Here is a 23,169-nt window from a genome sequence, read left to right as displayed (position 1 = left end):
CTGTAGTACCAGCTCTGGAACTACAATGACCCCTAAATGTCAGTGTTTATTAACAGTAATCATATCTTGAGCATTAATCATATTCCCAAGAATAATAGCTTAATATCCAGACATGTATAATTTGCTGATTAAAGAGACAACAGCGAACTAGTGAGTTATTTGCAGCCAGAAACGGATGACAGGCTTCAAAACCTCCAAAACTGAGGAATGATGTGTTCATTTGATATTGTTCCCCCCCAGGGAGCTCATTTCCCATTCTCTTTTGTGAGGCTCTGGGCTCCTTCCCTGCAGTTTTGTAGCTTTTTGGAGGTAGAGATAAAAATGCTAGCCCATAATTAGATGCTGTATTTTTCCTCTACTAAGAGTTGTCAAGGGGCGGCCAGGTGGCTCAGCGAGTAAGACAACGGGCCCCAGTGTCTGGATGACCTGGGGATCAAATCCAGGCTCAGATAGTACCACACCCAGAAATAACTGGCTGTGTAACCTTGAGCAAGTTACTTAACCCTGATTGCTTTAAAAAAAAAAAAAAAGTTGTTGCTTGAAGCCCAACCTAAGCTTTCCTTTAGGAGATGTGATACTGTGCTTGACAAGTGATACATAGTACTTCCTGAGTTTTCCTCAGCTGCTCTTGATGAGGACTCTAAGTATTGTTGACACACTTTTCTCCATCTTCATTTCCACTTTTGTAAGAGTGACTCCAGGAAGATGAGTTCTGTAGCTATTAAGATAGACATTCTCCACATTCTGAAAGCATGAGACTGTCCCCCAAACATACAGAATGACTCCATTGAGGGATAAGCAAATTTCTACCCAAATCACTCTTACTTTAGAATTGCTATCATGGAGATTTGTTAGTCCAAAATTATCTACCCACAGATGGTCATGTATTACCTAGATTTTCCCAAGTTCCTGTGGCTTTTGACTTCAAAGGGACTTTCATAGAGAAGCAAAAGTCACACAGAAAAGTCAGAAAATGGGAAAACTGCATTTTGGAGTTCCATTCCGAATGGTGCAAGAATAGAGCTAAGTAACAGCAGATGATCATTGCTCGCCTGGTGGATACTAGTTGAGAACAGTGGTCTCAAGACCAGGGCACAGGAGGTATACAGTTGTTGGTGAGGTACAATGAACTAGAACTATAGCAAGGAATTGAGAACAAATCTGCAGAAGTAGGGTCTATGATATGTACATCCCAGTCCACACACATCCTTATTCCTTTGTGCCTGGCATAGTGAATCCAATTCCCCTTTAATGGTCCAATATTCACTTCCCATTTCCCCTGCCAACCTTGATGGATGGAGAGGGGAGTGGCAGGAAGAAAGTGAATTGTCCCCTCTAGGCTGTAGCTACACACCAAACAACTTCAGCTTCAATGTTCCCTAAAGCAAAACCAGGACCCACTCCTAAACGGCAAGGCTTTCAGGTTCATTTTCTTATGTTTTGCTATCTCTCTCAATTGAAAAGGAAAGGGGAAAGTGTTCCTCTGTGTTTTCCTGTTCCAATGCAGCATTCAAATTCTGTATCAGTTATCCCTCACTCAAGCCTCTTGACAAACCCATAGCCTTAGGGAAAAATCATGTATCTCTTCAGTGATATCCTGAGACTACCTACCTCTTGTGCACAAGTTCTCCTTCTGAGATTGGTCTATTTAGGTTATCTTTTTTTTGTCAATTGTTTTTAAATTTTATAAATGGTCATCAAATTCTTTTCAGTTCTTACATTAACAAAAATAGATGTGATAGTATCTGATAATTTTCTTGATTTTTTATCACTTTCTGACCTCTCCTTTATTTTTATTTTGGTGATGCAGGTATACTTGGTGTTATATATTGCTTTTTTATCTAATTAAGTTTTTAAAACAGGTCTTAAGTGTATCATTTCGATTGTTTTTCGATTATATTGATCTCTCATTTGATTTTGATTTTTTCCCAATGATGTATTGTTTTTCTTTCTTAGATTTTTAACTGCAGATTCAATTCACTAAATTTCTTATTGATATTCAATAACATAAATTTTCCTCTGATTCTTTCCTTAGTTGTATCAAATAGATTTTGACATTTAGTATTTATATACTATTAGTTTATAACTTCTTCACTTAAGTAATCTGGGAGTTATTTAATAAATTATTTTTAGTTTCTACGTACCTTTATATACTGTCACTATTTACTACTAACTCTAGTGCATTATGATTCATAAATGTAATGAACAAAGTCACTATTTTTCAATATCTGCTCATGTTTTCTCTTTGTGAGCCAGTACACGGTGTCAAGATCAGAGACAGCATGGTAAGAAGCTGGCCATACTTTTCCCATTGAGTTCTCTAATTAGAGCTGTTAGATCATTTAATTGAATTTTCTTATTGATCTTTTTGCTTGATTTATCACATTCTGACTAGAATATAAAAATCTTCCATCATTGTTGGCTTTTAAGCTGTTTCTTCTTTCAAGATTGTGAATTATTACTTTGTGTATTTTACTATAGAATTTTGGGTCCATCTTTCTGATTGCAAGAACAGTTTTGTTTTGCTTTTTAAGTATATATCCTCCCCAAATGATAAACAATCAAAGGATATGAATAGACAATTTTCAGAAAAATAAATCAAAGTTATGGATAATCATGTGAAAAAATGCTCTGAATCACTAATAGAGAAATGGAACTTAACATAACTCTGACGTACCATATACCCATTGGATTGGCTAAAGTGACAAAAATGACAAATGCTGGAGGGGCTATGGGAAAGCAGGTACTTTAATGTAATGTTGGTGGGAATTAAAAGGATAAGTGTGTTCTAAGCTTTATTTTAACATCATAGTACTACCAAATCATGCTTATTCCTATGTTCAAAAGAATATCCTTTCCATACTCCTTTTTTTCTTTTTTTTTTTTTTTGGAGAGTTCAAACCATTTGCAAATGTTGTATCAGTCTTTTCTTTATCATGAGGCAATGGAAAGATCACTGGCTTTGAAATAAAATGACTTGGGTACAAATTCTGTTTCTACTTCTTACTTTGTGTGTGACCTTAGGCAAGTCACTAAACCTCTTTAGGTCTCAGGTATCTGTAAAATAATCTGTAAAATTAATTGTGTTACATGAAATAACCTAGAAAATTCCTGCTGGCTGGAACTGTGAATTGATATATTCCATGGAAAGCAATCTGAAACTAAACCCAAAAAAGTCTTTAAACTATGCATACTCTTTGATCCAACAATACTACTCCTTGGTGCATACCTTAAAAAAAAAAAAAAAAAAGACCTGGGCAGCTAGGTGGCACAGTGAGTAAGAGTGCTGGCCCCAAAGTTGGGAGAACCCGGGATCAGTTCCAGCCTCAGATACTTAACACCCACCCCCACACACACACACACAAAAACTGGCCATGTAACCTTGGGCAAGTTACATAACCCCAATTGCTTTAAAATAAAAAAAAGACCCAGAGATAGAACAATATTTATAGCAGCACTCTACTACTGTAGCTTAGAATGTGAAACAAAACAGGTACCCATCAATTGGAGAATGGTTGAACAAATTAGGGTATGTGAATATAATCGAATATTGTTTTTCTATAAGAAATGATGAAATTGGGGCAGCTAGGTGGCACAGTGAATAGAGCACCAGCCCTAGAGTCAGGAGGACCTGAGTTCAAATGTGGCCTCAGACACAACACAAAAAAACTAGCCGTGTGACCCTGGACAAGTCACTTAACCCCAATTGCCCTACCTTCCCCTCTCCAAAAAAAAGGCAAAAAAATAATGAAATAGAGGAATTCAGAGATATTTGATTTGATGCAGAGTGAAGTAAAAATGATGAAATAGAGGAATTCAGAGATATCTGATTTGATGCAGAGTGAAGTAAGCAAAACTAGAAAATCAATTTATACAGTGACTACAGCTTTATAAAGAAAAAGAATTGTGAAAAACTTAAAATGTAAGATTAAAACGATGGCCAGTTGTGACTCCAGAAGACTGATGAAGTATCATGCTTCCCACTTCTTGGTAGAGAGGCAAAGGACTCCAGGTACAAAATGAGATATAGTTAATGTGGGGGATATATATGTGTGTGTATATGTGCATGGGGGAGGAGAAAGAGAGAGAGAGAAAGAGGAACAGAGAGAGAGAGACAGAGATAGAGAGAGACAGAGAGAGAGGGACAGAGAGGAAAAGAAAGTATTAGTGAAACATTTTTAAAATACACATAAGAGAGCAGAAGGAAGTCCAGGAGATAGAAACAAGTAAAACATTCATGGAATTGTTGCGCTAAAATCCACCCCACCACCACCACCAAGAAAAAAGAGAAATTTACATGATAATTTTGTTGTATATTTGAAAGGAACAGCAAGTTATGCAGAGTAGATTTGCAGTTTCATGTACAATAAACTTTTCTTTATTATACTATGTTATAGAAATGCTTGTTTTATTCCATAAATTAAAAACAAAATTTAAGTTAAAAAATTCAATATACACTTCAAAAACAGAGATTCGTGGTTTTATATACAATCCTCTTTTTCTGTTCTTTGTTGGATAAAGAACAGTTCATATTTTTCAAGTTCACAATAATAAAAAGGAATTACACCAACTCCATCTTCTTCCTCTCTTATTTTTCCCTCTTTTGTTAGTTCATCTGAAATCCTTCTACAACATTTAGTGGTTGAGACTATACAATATTCTAAGAGTCCTTCACATTGTTAGCAATTGATTCCTCTTGATTTAAAGAGTAAGAACTGTTATAGGTATTTATTTTTATGCCTCGGTTCATGTTCAAAATTTTCCTATTAAAATGAAAAAGATTCCCTATAGATTGAGGTTGTCTAAAGGTTACTATTTACAAATAATACTTTGTTGTTTACATGCTATCCCAGAAGTCTTCAGTGCCTTCTTAATGATATCCATGGTCAATCAAAAGAGGAAATTCACATAGGAAAAAAAAACACTTAGATAAAAAATACATATTGTTGAGTCGGTAACATTCCAAATGTCATATACCCACCCAGAAAGCAGTTAAAAAACATTTATTTTGAGGCATCAGAGTACCTTTCTTAGACCCCCAAAATCATAACATTACACTTTTTATACATAAGATCAATCCTAAGCTATTTAGTGATTTTTCTTTTTGTATCCCTAGTGAGTCACATGGGCACATAACAGGCATTTAATACATTCTTGTTAATGATGGAAGAATGAATGAGATCATAAGAATAACTGGATTTCATTCTTCAGCATTTCCTTTCCCCATCACCAAGGAGCTCCTGTCATCCACCTTCTCTTTTCTCTCTTTACTTTCCCTTGGCAAACTCACCGATCCAAGGACTTTAACAATGTCCTTTTCCAGGTCCTCAATAACTAATGCTATGGATCATCCCATCCTCTTTGATAATCTTTCTTCCCTTTTTTTCCATGACACCACATTTCCAGTTTTCTCCCTTCCTTTCCAACTTCTGTTTCCCTCACTGGCTGGATGATCAGTTGATGGAGATGTGGTGATGGAGATTCCTTTTCACATACACTTTGTACTAGATGGCCTCTCAGGTCCATAACAGGCCCAGGGACCTATACGCTTGTTAAGTAAGGTAAACTTTTGCTCAGAATTCCTTGGAGAAAAATAGAAAAGAAAGCAATGTTTAGAGTTGGGGGGAGGGAAGGGAATGATGGAGACAACAGATAGAAAAGCAAAAAGGTTTAAAACCAGACTTTAAAACCAGAGGATCTATATTTGATCCTGGACGTAATAAGGAGCCATTGGAGTTTACTGTGTGAGGGAAGGGAGTGATGATCAGACCTATCTACACCTTAGGAAGATCACTTTTTAAGCTAGGTAGAGGATAGACCAGAGAGGAGAAACTTGAGACAGGGAGACCAAAGAGAAGGCTATTACAAGTCCTGTGCCAGTGTGGTCACAAACAGGATGAAGGCAGGGAGAGGAGGGACAGCTGAAGATGACACCTACTTTTTGAGCTTGGGTTACCAGGAGGATGGTAGCATGCTCAACAATAATATGCAAATTTAAGACTAGAAGAGGGGTAACAATAAAGAGCTCAGTTTTAGGCATGGTGCATTAAGATGTCTACAGGACATCTGCTTCAAGATGTCCAAGAGGCTGTTAGAAATGCAAAACTAGAGATCAGGAGAGAGATTAGGATTGGATAAAGAGATCTGAGACTCATCTGCATAGAAATAATAACTGAATCTATGAAAACTATTGAGATCACCAAACAAAATAACACAGATGGAAAAGAGGGTCCAGGACAGAGCCTTGCGTTATGGACTCGAGAACATCTATGATTAGGAAGTTTGTTAAGGCCTTTCCTTTTCTTAACTTCACCCTTCTCTCTGGGAAAAAAAATTTTTTTTTTGGTATTTCCTTTAGGTATAGTTATTACTCATCTGTATACAAGTTGTTTCCCTCCAGTGGAATATAGACTCCTTAAAGGGTGTTCTTTGTGTCCCCAGTATTGAGCACATAGTAGGAGCTAAAAATGCTTTTTAAATTGAATTTAAAAGGAGGGGGAGGGGGGAAAAAACAATATAATGGCCCCACCCCACTAACAGTAAAGGAGAAACAAGGAAGTATGCATATGGCTGCCCTAGCTGAAGAGCTATCTCCCAGAACTGGAAGTGATATTCTTAAACATGAGAACATTTCAACAGCGGATCAGCCATGCAGACTCTCAAAGGGCAAACAGCTTTATTATCTTGCTTCTTTTCTGTAACATCATCTGTACTACTTCATTTCCCAATTCCTCATCAGCAGGTTGTCATTCTGATGACATCAACTTTTAAATCAATGTCAAAATCAAAACTCTTCACTTTCATCTTTTATTTTAAATCAAACTTTAAATTTAAAAATTGATGTTTTCAGTTCTTTGCCTTTTTTTCACTTTATGTCACAAACTCATAAATCTTATTTCAGCTTTTTACAAGCTCACATAAAATTTTTGCTTGTTATTGCTGTTTAGTCAATTCAGTCACATCCAACTCTTCGTGACCCCCATTTGGAGTTTTCTTGGCAAAAATACTGGAATGGTTTCCCATTTCCTTCCCTAGCTCATTTTATAGATGAGGAAGTGACTTGCCCAGGGTCACACAACTAATAAGTGTCTGAGGTCAGATTTGAAGCATGGATAAGTCTTCCTGACTTCAGGCCTGGCATTCTACATTAAATTGCATGGTTTTTAAAAATGGATTTTACTACAGGCCTTTCTCACCCCTTTGAGTGCCTGTAGGACAATGAGCCTAATTCTAAGAGAAGCAGCCTACACCTTAACCATCTCCTCACAGGATTTCTGGCATTCCTTAATTAGAACCCTTTGCTAGACATAAATAGCCCTCAAGAATAGTTTGTCAAAATATTAGAAGTTTCACATACTTGCTTAGATTTTGTGCATATGTATTCAAACCAGTTTTCTCTCCAAGGTTAATTATATTGATAAGAATCCTGGGAGATTTATCTCCAACTGTAAAGTAGTACAATGGTTATAATAGTTCATAGATTTTAGAGATGGAAGGGGCCTCAGACATCACCTCCTCCTAACCCCTCATTTTACCCAAGAGGAAAGTGAAGCCCAACAAGGGTTAGTGATTTTTTTTAGTAAGTGACAGAATCAGGATTTGAACTATCTTACCCTTCATTCAGGGACATTTCTACTGTACCACGTTGCTTTACAAGTTGACCATTTAAAATCATAAATTAGCTGGAAGGAACCTTAGAGATCAACTAATGCCACTCATTCTACAAATAACAACATAGAACCCTAAAGAATTTTAATGACTTACAGGTAATCATACTAGTTAATGGTGGAGCCATAAATGTCTATGTAAACTGCCTATCCCTCGGTTCTTAGAACTGCTAGTCCCCTAGCTCTTTCCACTAGAGTATACTGCCCTATCGACCTTAACATTTAGGAAATTCTCTTATTCAAGGTAACGTTCATGAGCTTTCAGATGATATCTCACTACTTCATAGTTATGCAGACTTCATAGGATCACAGTTAGAGCTAGAAGGCCTTCAAAGCCAACCAGTCCCACCAGCTCATTTTACACATGAGATAGAAGGCTCATATACAGCAAGCAACTCGACCAAGATCACAAAGGTAGTGACAGATGGGAACTGAATCCAGGCTTTGACACCATAACCAATGTTCTTTCCACTATAGCCCTCATGAATTCCCTTGGGAGAAATTTTACCAGGCTCTATCAGCAGATTGAACAATATGTTCTATAAATTTACCCTTGTGTCTTGCACATATAAGGTGTTTAAGAAATGTTTGTTGAGTTGAATTAAAATTGTTTCTGTGAAAACAAGTGTGCTTCTAGCAGTTTCCTTTTCATCGTTTTCCTGGCCTCTGAGCTCTGGGAGACTGTAAACTGCCCTCAGGTGGGCAGTGATCCAGGAATTGTCTTTGGGAAGGATTCTGTATTTGTTGCTAAGATCAACAGGTACATGTAGCAAAGATTAAAAATATGTCCTCTTGACAGAAAAGTTGGAGTAGTTACCAGGTGATTCCTTCTCCCTCCCTCTTCTAGATGCCTTATGAAGCCAGCAGAGCAAGCTGAATTACTCTATGCAGGTGCCCAGGAGGAATTATAAGGGACTGAAAGCTGGGGAGAAAAGGAGATCCTCCTCAAAGGCCTTTGAATCACAGGGAAGAAGTCAAAGATTATAATATCACCCTGGGTCAATAAGGAATGGGAGAGAGATCTGCTTATGATATGAAATGATTCCACTAGTATATCATCTGTGTGTCTTGAAGATGCAAGGACTACTATTTAAGAGATATTAACAATTTACCTTCTAATTCAATTTATGAAATGTGCAACACAACCTGCAAGTTCCTTCTGAGTCTGAAGTACTCTACACCAGTGATTACCAACCTGGGAGTCAAAAGCCCTAGAATTCCAATTATTGCAAAAGAGTAACTGAATATAGGAATCCATAAAGAAACATGCTTTCTATAGATTATCATATGTATTTGCTTTCCAAATGTATGTAGGTGCTGCTGATTATTAAAATACAAATTAACTAATTTATAGTAGCTTTTGTATATAGGGTACTGGATTTGACATCAAGACAATGGGTCCAATAATTTTGAAAGATCTAAGAATACTATTCAATACAAATAAACAACTATGATTGCAAAAGACTGATGATAAAGAATTCTACCTACCTTCTGGCAGGGAGATGATATACGAAACAAGTAGAGTGAGAAATATATTTTTGGACATTGCTAATGAGGTAACTTATTTTTGCTTGACTATGCATGTTTGTTACAAGGGATTCTTCTTTTTTTCAAGGGACGAGAGATGGTTAAAGGAGAGAAAGCAAATGCTTGTTAGTTGGACACAGATTAAAAAAAAAAAAACAGACCTGGGTTCAAATTCCATTTCTGATACTTACTAATAGTATGACCCATAATACTCAAGAAACTCTGGAGCACTTATTTGCTTTTCATATATAGGTTCCTATCTTTTCCACACCATTTACAGATTTTCTCAATTGATATAAATAGTACAACTATTATGTGTGGGTCCATGAAAGTGTTTGGCATCCCTGGAAAGATTTGGAAGCACTGGTCTATAATGCTATTTCCCAAGATTCAAAATCCTCCCATCAAAGTCATTCTACTACAATTTAAATAACGTAACTGTTGAAGCAGGCTTCTGTTTCAACTAAATGTTGATGTGTGCTACTAGGGTAAGGTGTATGCTCAGAGTGCAGGTGGGAAGGAAAGAACAGGAACAATAATGCAGAGAGAGGAATTCACCAAGTTCCTTGGCATAGTGTAGGACATTCAGTCTTTTCTTCTTTTTATATGGCAGCTAAATGTGGAAGGTGGCAGCTGGATAGAGTACTAGATTTAGACACACATGACCCTGGACAATTTAGAGATATTTCAAAATGGATGACCCACTGGCATTTCAAACTCAATATATTCAAGAGAACCCATTATCTTTCTCCAAAACTCACTCCTCTTCCAAACTTGCCACTTACTGTCAAGGGTACCACCATCCTTCAGTCACCCATGCTCAAAGTAGAAGTATCATTTTTGACTCTTCACTTACTCTACAAATCCAAACATTTACCAGATCTAGTCATTTCTATCTCCAGTTTTCACACACATTTTCTCTCAACTCTCACCCTCATGAGGATCCTTAGTACCTATTACCTACTCGCTAGACCAGACCTGCACAACTTGGCAGTAGGCATGGGCCAAAATTAAAATAGGCTAAACTTCTTCGAGCTTTTAGCGGCTCACTTTCCAAGTAAAGATAACTAGAGACAGACTGAGGGTTGGTTGTTGTGGGTCACATGACAAACAGAAGACAGTACACAGTGGTAAGCCACCCAAAATCCTTTGGCAGGTGGGACGTTTGTGCAGGCCTGCCTGGTTTACTTATATCATCTCTCCCTTCTCCAACTCATCCTCTACATTGCCACCAAAATATTTACTGAAGTGTAGGTCTGATGATGTCACTCTATTTATATTAAACTGCCAGTTCCCCATTAAATCTAGGATCAAATGTAATTTCTTCCGTAGTTAAAACTCTCCACAACCTGACCCCTCGCTACCTTTCTGGTCTTATGTCTCTCTCTCCACTCCATGCACTCTACAGTCCAGCCATACTAGCCTACTTACCAATCCTCACACAGCATCCTACATCCTGTTTCCAAGCTTGGAATGCTCTCCTTCCTAGAATCCCTGGTTGCCTCCAAAACTTAGCTCAAGCTCCATCTTCTACATAAATCCTTTCCTGATTTCTCTCAAGCTATTACTGTCTTTCCTCCAAAATTTACCATTCATTTTGTATATATTCTGGATCTAATTATGTACATGTTGTCTCTGTATGAAAATGAAAGCTCACTGAGGGCAGTGACACTTCACTTTTGTCTTTGTGTACCCAGTGCTTGACTTAGTACCTGGAGCAAAGCAAATGCTCCATGTTTGCTAACATCAAAATAATTTTGTCATCAAGAAGCAGTGCTATATTGGATAGAGGATCAATCTTACAACCAGGAAAACCTAGATTCAATTACTGCCTTTGACATGAATTAATTAAAAAGCATTAAGCACTTACCACATGTAAAGCACTGTGCTAAGCACTGAGGACACAAAGAGAAAAGCAATAAAGGAGCTCATATTCTTAATAAGGCAGGAGTCCATAGTGAGATTTAAAGGGTTTTGTGAACTTGAATGGAAAAAAATTATACCTTCATTTTCACTAACCTCTAACATACAGCTTTCCCTTCAAATATTTAAAATCGTTTTGAGAAGCCTTCATGAGATTATCAAGAGTCTATGACCTTCCCCTCCCCCCCCCAAAAAAAGGTTAAGAATTTCTATAATATGGAGAAACAACAGGTATGAGGTTTCAGCTGCAAATACAATGTTAAGGCCCAGTTGCCCTTAGGGTTCAGATGGTGAATCTTCTTTAATGTCATTTCTATTGATAACACCACAGCTGTTTCCAAAGTTGAACCATCTGACAGTGCCAAGGACTTGAGTGGCAAGAACTTTCTTTTCTGGGTCTTCAGTAGCCATGACTGTTCAGGAAGCAGGGGTTGTAACACCTGTAGAAGCAGTTGAAAAGTAGCATATCCACACATACTAGGTTATGTGACCTTGGGAAAGTCACTTAATATCTCAATGTTCTAGGTAAAAGCATAAGTCACAGAACTTATGAGAAGCTCCCTACATCCACGAAACCACAGATTTGGACCAAAAACCTTTGCCACTCACTAGACACACTGCCAAACATTCAGTCTTACATAACGTACATATACAATCAAAATTCAAAGTGCTAGAACACTAAGAGTGATCAAATCAAGCTAAAATGTTGAAGGATGTGACAAGTGATACAAGTCAAGCTGAAAAGGTCAGGTGGGTTAACAGTTCTACAGCATTTTAAGATTTACAAAGCTCTTTCCTCATAACATCCTTGGGAGGGAGGCAGCGAGTATTATTGCCCTTTAACAGGTGAGGAAACTAAGACTCAACAAGTATGAAAGACTTTTCCACCGTCAGTTACAAAAGCCAGGATTCAAACTAGCCCTTCTTAGACCAATGTTCTTTCAATTACACTCAGCTTCTTCAGAACTCCATTGTCATTAAGGATTCTTTTGTATCATTATCTCATTGCAAATCTGAGAAAATACACAGTCTGACTGACGAAGCAGACATGAGATAGTATGCAGATCCTTATAGTTCTATGCACAGCCCCAAAATGGATTGTGTGCCTCAAGAATACCATTTTGTTTCTCCAGGCTGCAGGGGGCATACATACAAAACAAAGCCAAGTCAATCTCTGACCTGGGAAGGATGTAACAAATGAATAACCTACAGTCACCTTGTGGAAATATTAAATGCTAGCTAAATATGTAAATAAATAAGTAAATGAACGAATAAAAACATAACATTCACAATTTATCATAACAGTTTCAATGTGGTCTCCTGACATACAACCAAGACAGAAACAATAATAGGTAGTGAAAATCTATCACCTTATATACTTCCTTATTATCATTCCACTACAATCAGCTTGGTTCATTTCATAGCTAATAATAAGAGGTAACATTTATATAGTCCTTTAAAGTTTGCAGAGACACATGCAGGTAAGTAGGTAGTTGACAAAGGGATGGATGAAAGATAGGTAGGAGGGCAGAGAGATGATAGAGAGAAGAGACAGACAGCTCAGACAGGCAGACATAATTTGACCCCCACAAACAACCTTGAGGGAGGTGCCATTACTACTCACACTTCATAGAAAATAAAACTGAGGCACATATAGGTTAAGTGACTTGCCCAGGGTCACAAGGCTAGTGTGTGTCTGGGGCAAGATTTGACTCAACTCTTCCTCACTCCCCAGAATTCTATGTAGTATGCTACCTACTTGCCACATTGACTACATAATTCACGCCCATTAAAGTAATATAAAGGGCTATAAGGGCAATTAATCAAAACAGTAGAAATGCAAATCATATGGCAAAATTGTTAGCATTTAAAATTAATCAAATTGTAAATAAGAAAAAATATTTATTGACATTCCTTGCAAGATGACTGAAAGACAGCTATTACATAGCCCCTTCCAAAATACTCATTTATTAAATAGCAACATTATGCTCAATAGTGAAGACAATACACACATAGAAAACAAATAAATATTGTATTTCATAGACTGCCTTCAATCAGTAGCAAAAGTACAGTGTGTCACATACAACATAACACACCATAAAATGGTCCAATATTAACAACAGAATTTCAATATATTATCATGCAGCCTTACGATGTCAGACTGTTCTTACCCCCCAACAACCCAAGTCCATAAGATCTGTCAATCACTACATTATAAGACCACAACGATAGAACAGGAAGGGACCATAAATGTGCATCAAATCCAAACCCCAACTTACAGATGGGGAAAGTGAGACTGAAAAAGGTTTAGTGACTTGCCAGGATACCCTAACTATTAGGTGTCTGAATTGGGAGTTTGAACCCAGATTGTTCCTGACTCTAAATCTAGTCCTCTAGCCACTACACCATGCTGCCTTGAAATATTTACATTTGCTTATGCCAAAGATGAATTTGGAACTTTCTATTGTCTAAATTATTTTTTTAAACTTAAAGGCTGACAAAAACAAACAGTAGTCAGAACCACTTTGGGAGACTTTTATTAATTTAAATTGGTATTCTTTTGTTTGCTAAGCCCTCAGTAAATATGCTTTATTTGTTCATATACAAAACTACATAGTGCTCATTAATAGCACCACAAAATCATGAGATTTTCAGTGCTACAGTATTTTGTAGTGATTAAAATATAATGTCCAAATAATTAGCCACTTCACTGAGATATGTAAGGGAGTTCTCTGGGGAGTGTTTGAAAGTACTGCTTATAAATAATGATTGGTAGGTCTTTTGACAGGTATTGAAGATAATCACCTCTGATATAAAACATTATTTCAATACATTTTTCCTTTAATATGAGACTACTTTTTGAACCTATCACTAAGACTAGAAGAAATAAAAGTTTATCTTCAGATTGCATTCACAGGAATCTATCAACCGAAAAGCTTCGTATCTGATGATAACAAACAGGCATACTGCAAGTGACATTTTATAGAAGAAGCTGAAGGAGACTGCAACAAAGGAAACCAGATTGCTGCATTACACTTTCTTCACATGAACTGACCATTCTGGATGGTAAAATTAATGTAGATAAGATATTTTAAAGTTTGTGTGCCCAGAAGGCAATTAAAGCCTCCAACTACACAAAAGGAAAAAAAAAAACACAGAACACAGTATTTCAAAGAATATAGAACACTGAACACTTTCAGTAAGTCATAGCAGTCCCAGATCAGATTGGCAATTGAAACTTCACATCCAGGTGAGCTTGTTTGGCTAAGGTGACTATTTCTGAGAGCTTTACCACCTGAAAAAAAAATAAAACAGCTTGTGAGTTAAATATTTCCAAAAAGAGAAGAAACAAAATAATCAAATTTTTTAAAAAGACAATTTTAGGTATGTACTCAACTTCAAACATGCTATTTCTAAGTCAGGCATTACCTGGACGTAGCTGCAAAAAAATAAGGAGCTATTCCTAAATTGTTATTACTCCCAAATTCATTAGCAAATGTAATTAAGTTAGGTTCAAGGAGTTCAAAATTCTGCCTACTGGCCATTAAGTCATAAATACTTAGCCCCTAGACCTCTAATCCTCTATTTCCAAAGACCCACTTGATGTGTCCTTTTTTTTTGCTTTTTGGAGGGGGTAGGGCAGGACAACTGAGGCTAAGTGACTTGCCCAAGGTAACACAGCTATTAAGTGTGTCAAAGCCACATTTTAACTCAGGTCCTCCTGACTCCAGGGCCAGTGCTCTATTCACTGTGCCACCTAGCCACCCCTTGATGTTTCCTCTTAAACATTCTCCTGTCACCTCAAGTTGAACAACCTTCCTGTATCTATTAATCTGCTAATACCAATATTCTACGAGAATTAAAAATCTCAATTTTACCTTTGACTCATTTTTCCTCCTATTTTATTCAAAATTTGGTCACTAAATCCCGCTGATTCTTCTTCCCTTATCCTTCCCTCTATGATCTCAGTATTAGTGCTCATTATAAATCAGTACTCTTCCCAAAGTGCATTATGCCATGCCCTGGCCTTGTTATCTCATGTCTAGATTACTGCAATAATTACATTCCCTATTACCAGTTTATCCCAATTCAATTCATCCCACATCATTCCTGAAATATTTCATGTCACTACTCTGCTCAAAAACTTCACATGGCTCCCAGCTACTTTAAGCATCAAGTCTAACCTCCTCTCAATTACCAGACTTGGTTTTTCAACTATTTGCAAATAGCTTGTGCTCTATAAAGAGGCTATACTGTTTTCAAGCTCCTTCTGTAACTTTGCTCTAAAGTAAGCATCCTGGAGCATCTACATAGGACTGGTTAAGCCACAAAGGTCCAAAGAAGTACATAAGCTCAGAAAAAAAAAATGTTCTATGAGGTCAATGTTTATTCGCATAGAGCAGACAAGGGAGAAGAACTTACCTAGTGAATTTGCATCAGATACTTTATTTAACTTAATTACAACTCCCACAAATGAAAATAATGTAAGAAAGAGAGTACTGGTTAAAATTTTGAAATGTTAATTGCTTGATTTATGCAAGAAGTAAGCACAGCAAAAACAATTATCTAACGATGTAGGGAATTATTATTTTGAAGGGAGAGGAATAGAGGTTTCATATCAATCATTCCATCCCTGAGAGGGAAACTCCAGAGCAGAAACTCCAGACACTAAAGCAGCTTCTTACGTTGGACAGTTGCCTAGAACGGAAGTGTCAAACTCACAGGGCCAGGTCAGATTAAAATGTAACTGGGGAATGTTTAACAAAATAAATAAAAATACAATCTAACATAGGTAATGTGAATTTGTGGTTTTCTAAGTCAATATGCAGCCAGCAGGGATCTTTCTCTATTTGAGTTTGATGCCACTGCCCAAGAGCACTGAGAGGGTGACTTGTGCTAAGTCACACAGCTAGTATACTATCAGAGGGACAACTTGAACTCAAGTTTTCATGACTATAAGACCCTCTGGCTACAGTAGCATGCTACAGAATTAAGAAAAAATGCCCCACCCCCAAAAGGCTTCTAACTTATACTAGATGGTTGCTATATCTTGGTTATATCTTATAGCTCTTATATCTAAAAGTGTTGATTTTTAAAGTCAACAAAAAACATATTCTTCCAGCTCATGATTTTTTTTTTTTTTTGCTTTTTGGAGGGCAGTTGAGGTTAAGTGACTTGCCCAAAGTCACATGGCTAGTTTTTGTATCAAATGTCTGAGGCTGGATTTGAACTCTGGTCCTCCTGACTCCAGGGCCAGTGCTCTATTCGCTGTACCACCTAGCCGCCCCAAGCTCATGATTTCTTAACGTAATTTGGCCACAAAACACTTGAAATTTATTGAATATTAAATAGATTAAAATTTATTGTTTATCTAAGGGGATCTAAAGGAATGAAATTTGCCATAATCTCAAAAAAAAAAATCAATCAATAAACTTTTATTAAGTGCCTATTATGTGCCAGGCTCTGGGCTAAGCACTGGATTTCATCAGCATGAGAACACCTTCCATCAAAGCAAATTTCAATCCATCTATTATCTAGTAGATAAATTACAGGGAGTTGCCTAACACACATAGAGGTTAAGTGACTTGTTAAAGACCACACTGCTATGTTACTCTGCCTTTCTATGGAATATTAGAATAAACAATGTTGGGGAAATTGAGGCAAAGGAGGAAATTAAGTCTATTTTAAGACCAAAAAGCTATCACACATAATATGTATTTGTGTTTGTGTGATGTTTCATATTAAAAACTTGTAAGACAAAATAGCATGATTTTCTCCAGAACTCTTTTTTAACTTGCCACAGAACCAGGCTCCTACAAAGAATTTGTATAAACTTTGTTTCTACAAATGCTATCTTCTTGCCTTGCTAATGCCCCTCCCTTCCCTTTGGTTTTCCAAGTCGGTAACCATAATCAAATCGATACTGGCACTGCTACTGTCAAAGATTTGCTAATCGACTTTGATTCAGCTTCACTGCCATCTCTGATTTCTATTGTTTTGGTTTTTTTTTGCTTTTTGGAGGGCACATGGGTTTAAATGACTTGCCCAAAGTCACATGGCTAGTAATTGTGTCAAGTGTCTGCGGCTAGATTTGAATGCAGGTCCTTCTGACTCCAGGGCTGGTGCTCTATTCACTGCACCACCTGGCCTCCCTGGTTTCTATTGTTTTAACTTTGTTTTTGGAAGGGAAAAAAAAGCATTCTAAGTTCACAACCACTCCAAACTAAACAATGTCTGACTTACTAGAAGTCATTAATACAGTCACTGAATCACCAATTTTTATCTTATGTCACTAAAGAATATTGAATTTAATACTGTGCCAACAATTTTTTTTGGAAATTCAATTAAGAAATGTTACTGTAAAAGAACTACCATTATTTTCCACAACATATAGAGACAAACTTTTACAAAATTTTGATATACTCTGCAACTTTTAGACCATTAACATCTGCTCACCATTTTAGCAGCTTCATCCAAGTCATCACAAGCAAGAATTTTGAGTCCACTATCTGTTATCAATGCTTTGGCATCATCAACTCGTGTACCTGGGGAAGAATCAAATATAAAAGTATTCAAATGTCTATACAAATATTTAGAATTCCTGTCACTATACACTCCACAAGCAAAACTTTCTGAGACAAAACACAGTAGTCAGGTAATCTAAAAGTTTATAATCAAACAAGACAATCTCAAAAGCCTTACTTTATATGTTACATTATGGCAATAAAATCAAGATATTAATTCACAAATTTCATAAAAATTAAGGGATCTATAAAGTGACATTGTGAAATAAGATGTGAATATATTTGCCCTAAATGCTAGAATAATTTAATGAATTCTACACATTTATATTCATCTATGTTGTTTCATAAGGAACTCACACTTAAAAGCACTTACATTCTTCAATATGCTAAACTATCTAGGATAATGATTTTCAAGGGATTATAGATCATATAATAAATTTAAAATTTCTTGAACACTCACCTTGTAACCGTACTACAATAGGTATTTTAATTTCCAAATCCTTTACTGCCATGACTATACCTTGTGCAATAACATCACATCGCATGATTCCTCCAAAAATATTAACTAGAATAGCTAGTACCTGTAAATAAAGTATATTTGGGAGATTAAAATTACAAAAAAAAAAATGTGGATTTTACTTAGCCTGTACTTTCCTGGATTGGTGTCACAGATCTCACTATATCTGGTCAGTCCTGGACTAGTTCTATATTCTATCCTCCTCTTTCTGTAATTCACACTGCCTTGCCACCACACCCTCAAGACCACTGGACCTTGATATGCATCCTTTTTCTGGACTCTCTGGACCACAGACCATAACTTAACCCTCTCAGCTCCTGAACTCCCATCCACACTGGAGTCCAGAGGGTCCTGAATTGTGAGTGCATCATATGGTCTACTATGTATGATCCCAGCTGACCCCAGCTGTGTTTCACATTGCACTCCAGTCAATCTTCTTGCCTTGTTTATGTCCCTTCCTTATCCTTTGGCTTTCCAACTCTGTAACCATAATCAAGTCAATACTGATGCTGCTAATGAACCCCTTATAATCAATTCCACTTTGGTTCCATTGCCATCTCTATGATATTTCTAACCAAAACACCCCTCCCTAGCCACCATTCCCCTAGGTGTTGTCTCCTCCTATTAAAAGCAAAAGCACCTTAAGAGCAAAGACAGTCTCAACTTTGCTTTTGTATCTTTTGTACCTAATATAGTGCTTGGTACATAATGCTTAGTAAGTGTTCTTTTATTCATTCATTTATTGCTTTAAAAGTTGTTTACTACTACTATGGTACAGACCAAACTGACATCCTCTATACACTTTTCATCATTTGAAATTTATATGTACATAATCCTTTCTAAAACAAAGGCTCATGGAGATCTCTCAGATCATCTAGTCCAACCCAAACAATAAGTCTAATAAAAATGATTATCTAGCATTCACTTATTGGAATAAATGGAATTCGCATTAAGTGCCTACCATGCTTAAACACAGGTCCTGTGCTAAGTGCTTTAAAAATATTTTCTCATAACCATTCTGAGACAAATGCTATTACTATTTCCATTTTATAGCAGAAGAAACTGAGGCAGACAGAGGTGAAGTGACTTGCCAGGGGCACACAGTTACTGTCTGACACTAGGTTTAAACTCAATTCTCCCTGACTCCAGATCAAGTGCTTATATACTGAACCACCAAGCTACCTCTAGACTATGAGAAATTCACTCCCTCCTGGGGCAATCCATTCCACTTTGGGGAATAGTTCTTTTTTTTTTATTTTAAATGAATATTTATTTGAAATACAGTCAGTTCTGCTAATGTGACATATGTGCTCCTAAAAATCACCCTGCAAAAATCACTCAATAAAAACTGGGGTTAGTTAGCACAACACTCAAAAACGTTGTCAGTGACATTTAAAAAAGAGAAGAATCAAATTAAAACAGAAGCAGAGTTTTATACATGTAAATGGCTAAGAAATACATAAATATTACAATGAATAACAATGGTAGTGTCCGCGGTCTCAGACCCCAGCTGGGGTCTGATGCCCCAGCTCCCACAGGGCCTAAATTGGCAAAGTCAAGTCACTGCTGAAGAGAGAGTAGCCTTGGTGAGCAGAAATTCTTGGGGCCATGCTGGAAGATGGGGTAAGGGATAGGTAGGGTTGAACCTGCCCTCCTCAGCCCACAGCTCCTTCTGAACCAAAAGATACACAATAAATATGACACGACCTTGAAAAAGACCTAGTTTGTTTGTGGAAGTGGTACAGTTTTCTGTGTTCTCTTGCTGTTTCTCACTGATGAAATAGCTTACAAAGCAAACACAAAATTCACATTATGCTGAAATAGTTTCCCTGATATACCAATCAAGTTGCAACAAATTAAGAGTTTTCAGAACAAGTGTTAGAGTACAACTGAGTGTATACTTTCATAAATGTATATACTTTTCATGGCATTTAAACTCAGAATGTTTCAGTCTGTTGTTCAAAAGGTCAAAAAAGTACAACATTGGACTAGGTGGTTTCGAAGGTCCTTCCCCTTTAAGCCCTTTTTTTCTTACAAGTGAGGAAACTGAGGCCAGGGAAGTGAAGGGGGAATAGTTGTCTTTGTAGCTTCTACACAATGGTATTAGTTCTGCCTCTTGAATTGCAAGACAAAGGTAATGCCTCCTCCACCTTTCAAGTACTTGAAAGCAGGAATTTTGTGTCCCCTTACTCTCCCTGTTCCCATCCTCAGTCAAATATCTCTTTTCAAAATTAAACTCCAGTTCTTTCAACTGATCTTTGGGAGTTGCTGAGACATAGTAGAAGGATTACAGGATGTGGAATCAGAGAATTAAAGTTCCAGTCCCAGATCTGACACTTATTACCTGTCAAGCTATTTGCAGCCCTCTGGGCCTCAGCATCCTCATTTATTAAGGGAGGAGGCTGAACTAGACAGCCTCTAAGATCCCTTCCAGGTCTAAATCTATGATCCTAAGACTTCTAAGAGATCTCCCGGTTCTGAATCTATGCTCTTATAACACATATGGCATTTGCTCCTTCTGTCTTCACATCATCCTCTGGACATGCTCCATCTTGTCCTAAAATGTGGGACCTAATACAGAACAAGATTCTAGTATAATCTGACCACAACAGAATATACTTTTGCACACTTCTATCTCTCTGTAATTTCTAGCCCTCCCTGAATCTAAATGGAAGAAATCAAACCTGACTGCTCTTCATATTCCATCTGTCATGATTGTTTTGTTCGATTATTTTTCAGTTGTGTTTGACTCTTTGAGACTCCATTTGGGGTTTTCTTGGCAGAGATACGGGAGTGATTTGCCAATTCTTTCTCCAGACCATTTTACAGATGAGGAAACTGAGGCAAAGAGGGTTAAGTGATTTGCCCAGGGTCATAAAGCTATTAAGTATCTTGAGGCCAGATCTGAACTTAGTCTTCCTGACTCTAGGTCTGCCACTTTATCCACTGTACCACTTAGCTGCTCCAATGATACCCTCTAAGATAAACTTTCCTAATTCTTTCAATCAATCCTCATATAGCATATTATTATTTCATTTTCTCACCAATCTAGTTGCCCTCTTCAGGACATGCTCCAGCAAGATTTTTCCTAAAATGCAGAACCCTAAAATGAATATAGTACGTCAAACAATAAAAATCACATTTAAGAATCCTAACATTTATACACTGCTGCCATTTCCCCCACAGGAACATGTTTCTAAAATTATAATGGAGGTCAATGAGGGATTTATGATTTGACATGAAGATACTTGATTTACACATAACTTTTCAGGAATATTTTTATGTGCAAAGCCCTTAGGTCAAGTTCAATTAGTAGAATACTTTATAATATACCTATTTTCCCTTAAATCAAAAAAGGAATTTAGTTCAATATAACAACTAAATTTCTTCTCTCATCTAAAACAATATGGTAAAATCCAGGGATGATCTGAGATAAGAGTTCAACATGTACAATACTGTATTTAATAATAAAATTAGCCACCGGTATGGCAAAATAAGGGGGAAAAAATGAACATTAATATAAAACAAACACCTTTGCTAGGGCCTGGAGTTAGGAAGACTCATCTTTCTGAGTTCAAATTTGACCTCAGACACTTACTAGGTGTGTGACCCTGGGCAAGTCACTTAACTCTCTCTGCCTCAGTTCTTTATTTATAAAATGAGCTGGAGAAGGGTCACAAACTGACTGAACAACTCATGAAAAAAGGTCAGTGAAATTGAAACTAGCTAGATCCCTGGAAAAAAGATAATGTGTCATCTGAGCCAGTAACACATACACATCCAACTGTGCCAACAATGAAGCCAAATAATAAGGTGAAACTATGTAAACTACAAATGCATTGTTAATAAGACATTTAAACAATATCCATATCTAGTACCTACAGCATACCAAACTCTGCAAGAGAACCTAGAGACAATGCCCAAGTTTATCAACAGCTTTTTGTTAATGTTACTATACAGGTCCTGAAGGTTAAGTAACCTACCAAGAGCCTGGCATGTAGATGGGTAGGTGCTTAAAAAATGCTTGTTGAGTTGATCTGACCGAGGTTACCAAAGAGTAAAGTGACAGATCTAAGATCTGAAGCTAGATCTTCTGACTCAAAACCCAATGCACTGTCTGTCCTTTACAACAGGCTACTTAGAAAAATCAGACAATGGGCCTTTATTAAGCTTAAAGGTCTACTCAGATGCCCAGTCAAAGAGAATCTTCTTCAGCTGGGTTCATGGATAGTATATGGGATCCAAATTTTGTCTAATAACAACAAAAATAATAATAGGCAGCATTTTCTATAGCACTTGAAGGTTTGCAAAGCACTTTATATATGTTCTTATTTGATTCTCACAACTTGTAAAATAAGCGACTAGGAGAAGATCACATAGCTAGTCAGCGTCTAGCGGGGGATGTGAACTCAGGTATTTATGACCAAGTCCAACAGTATCTACAGTGCCACCTAGCTGTCAGGGTTACCCACAAAGTTATGTTTAACCAACCTGACAATGAAAAATACACACACACACACACACACACACACACACACACACACACACACGCCAATGGCAATTTATAAATAACATAACCTACTCCAGTCCTTATGACTGTATTCATATACAGGATATATGAAAAATGAAGTATATGTATAGTTTAAATTCTAATGAATATATATTTACTGATTGTAGCTCTACTTTTTTTCAACTTTGCATTGTTTTGTATACATCATTCATTCTATTTTTGTTTTGTTTTTGATCTCATGTATTTTTGGAGGGGAAAAGGAAAGGCAATTGGGGTTCAGTGACTTCCCCAAGGTCACAAAGCTATTAAGTGTGTCAAAGCCACATTTAAACTCAGGTCCTCATGACTCCAGGGCTGGTGTTCTACTCACTGTACCACCTAGTTGCCCCTCATTTCATTTTTTTCATTAATTTGGGGGAAGGAGCCACCTTGTTCTCAAGAAAGGTAGTGTAGTGAATCAGAACCTAGGTTCAAACCCCACCTCCAATGCTTAGCTGATGA

At 37.0% G+C, this 23,169-nt stretch overlaps 1 protein-coding gene across 1 annotated transcript in view; it reads right to left on the bottom strand.

Moving 5' to 3' along the window:
* Positions 1–13,638: 13,638 nt before the first annotated feature.
* Positions 13,639–23,169, bottom strand: part of SUCLA2 (succinate-CoA ligase ADP-forming subunit beta) — a 37,122-nt gene continuing 27,591 nt past the window's right edge. The window contains exons 9-11 of the mRNA XM_069063686.1: positions 18,102–18,222; positions 17,574–17,662; positions 13,639–14,412 (exon numbers count right to left, since the gene is read on the bottom strand). Of these exons, the coding sequence (XP_068919787.1) occupies positions 14,338–14,412; positions 17,574–17,662; positions 18,102–18,222 (285 nt within the window). The 3' untranslated portion in view covers positions 13,639–14,337. The remainder of the gene's footprint in view (positions 14,413–17,573; positions 17,663–18,101; positions 18,223–23,169) is intronic.

This window comes from Petaurus breviceps, unplaced genomic scaffold (genome assembly GCF_028583685.1).
Source record: "Petaurus breviceps papuanus isolate PSGF00001 unplaced genomic scaffold, PetGlider_PUasm1.0 90594, whole genome shotgun sequence".
In the NCBI taxonomy this organism is placed as follows: domain Eukaryota; kingdom Metazoa; phylum Chordata; class Mammalia; order Diprotodontia; family Petauridae; genus Petaurus; species Petaurus breviceps.
The sequence above is the reverse complement of the archived record's forward strand: the minus strand, read 5'-3'. Positions and strand labels throughout refer to the sequence as shown.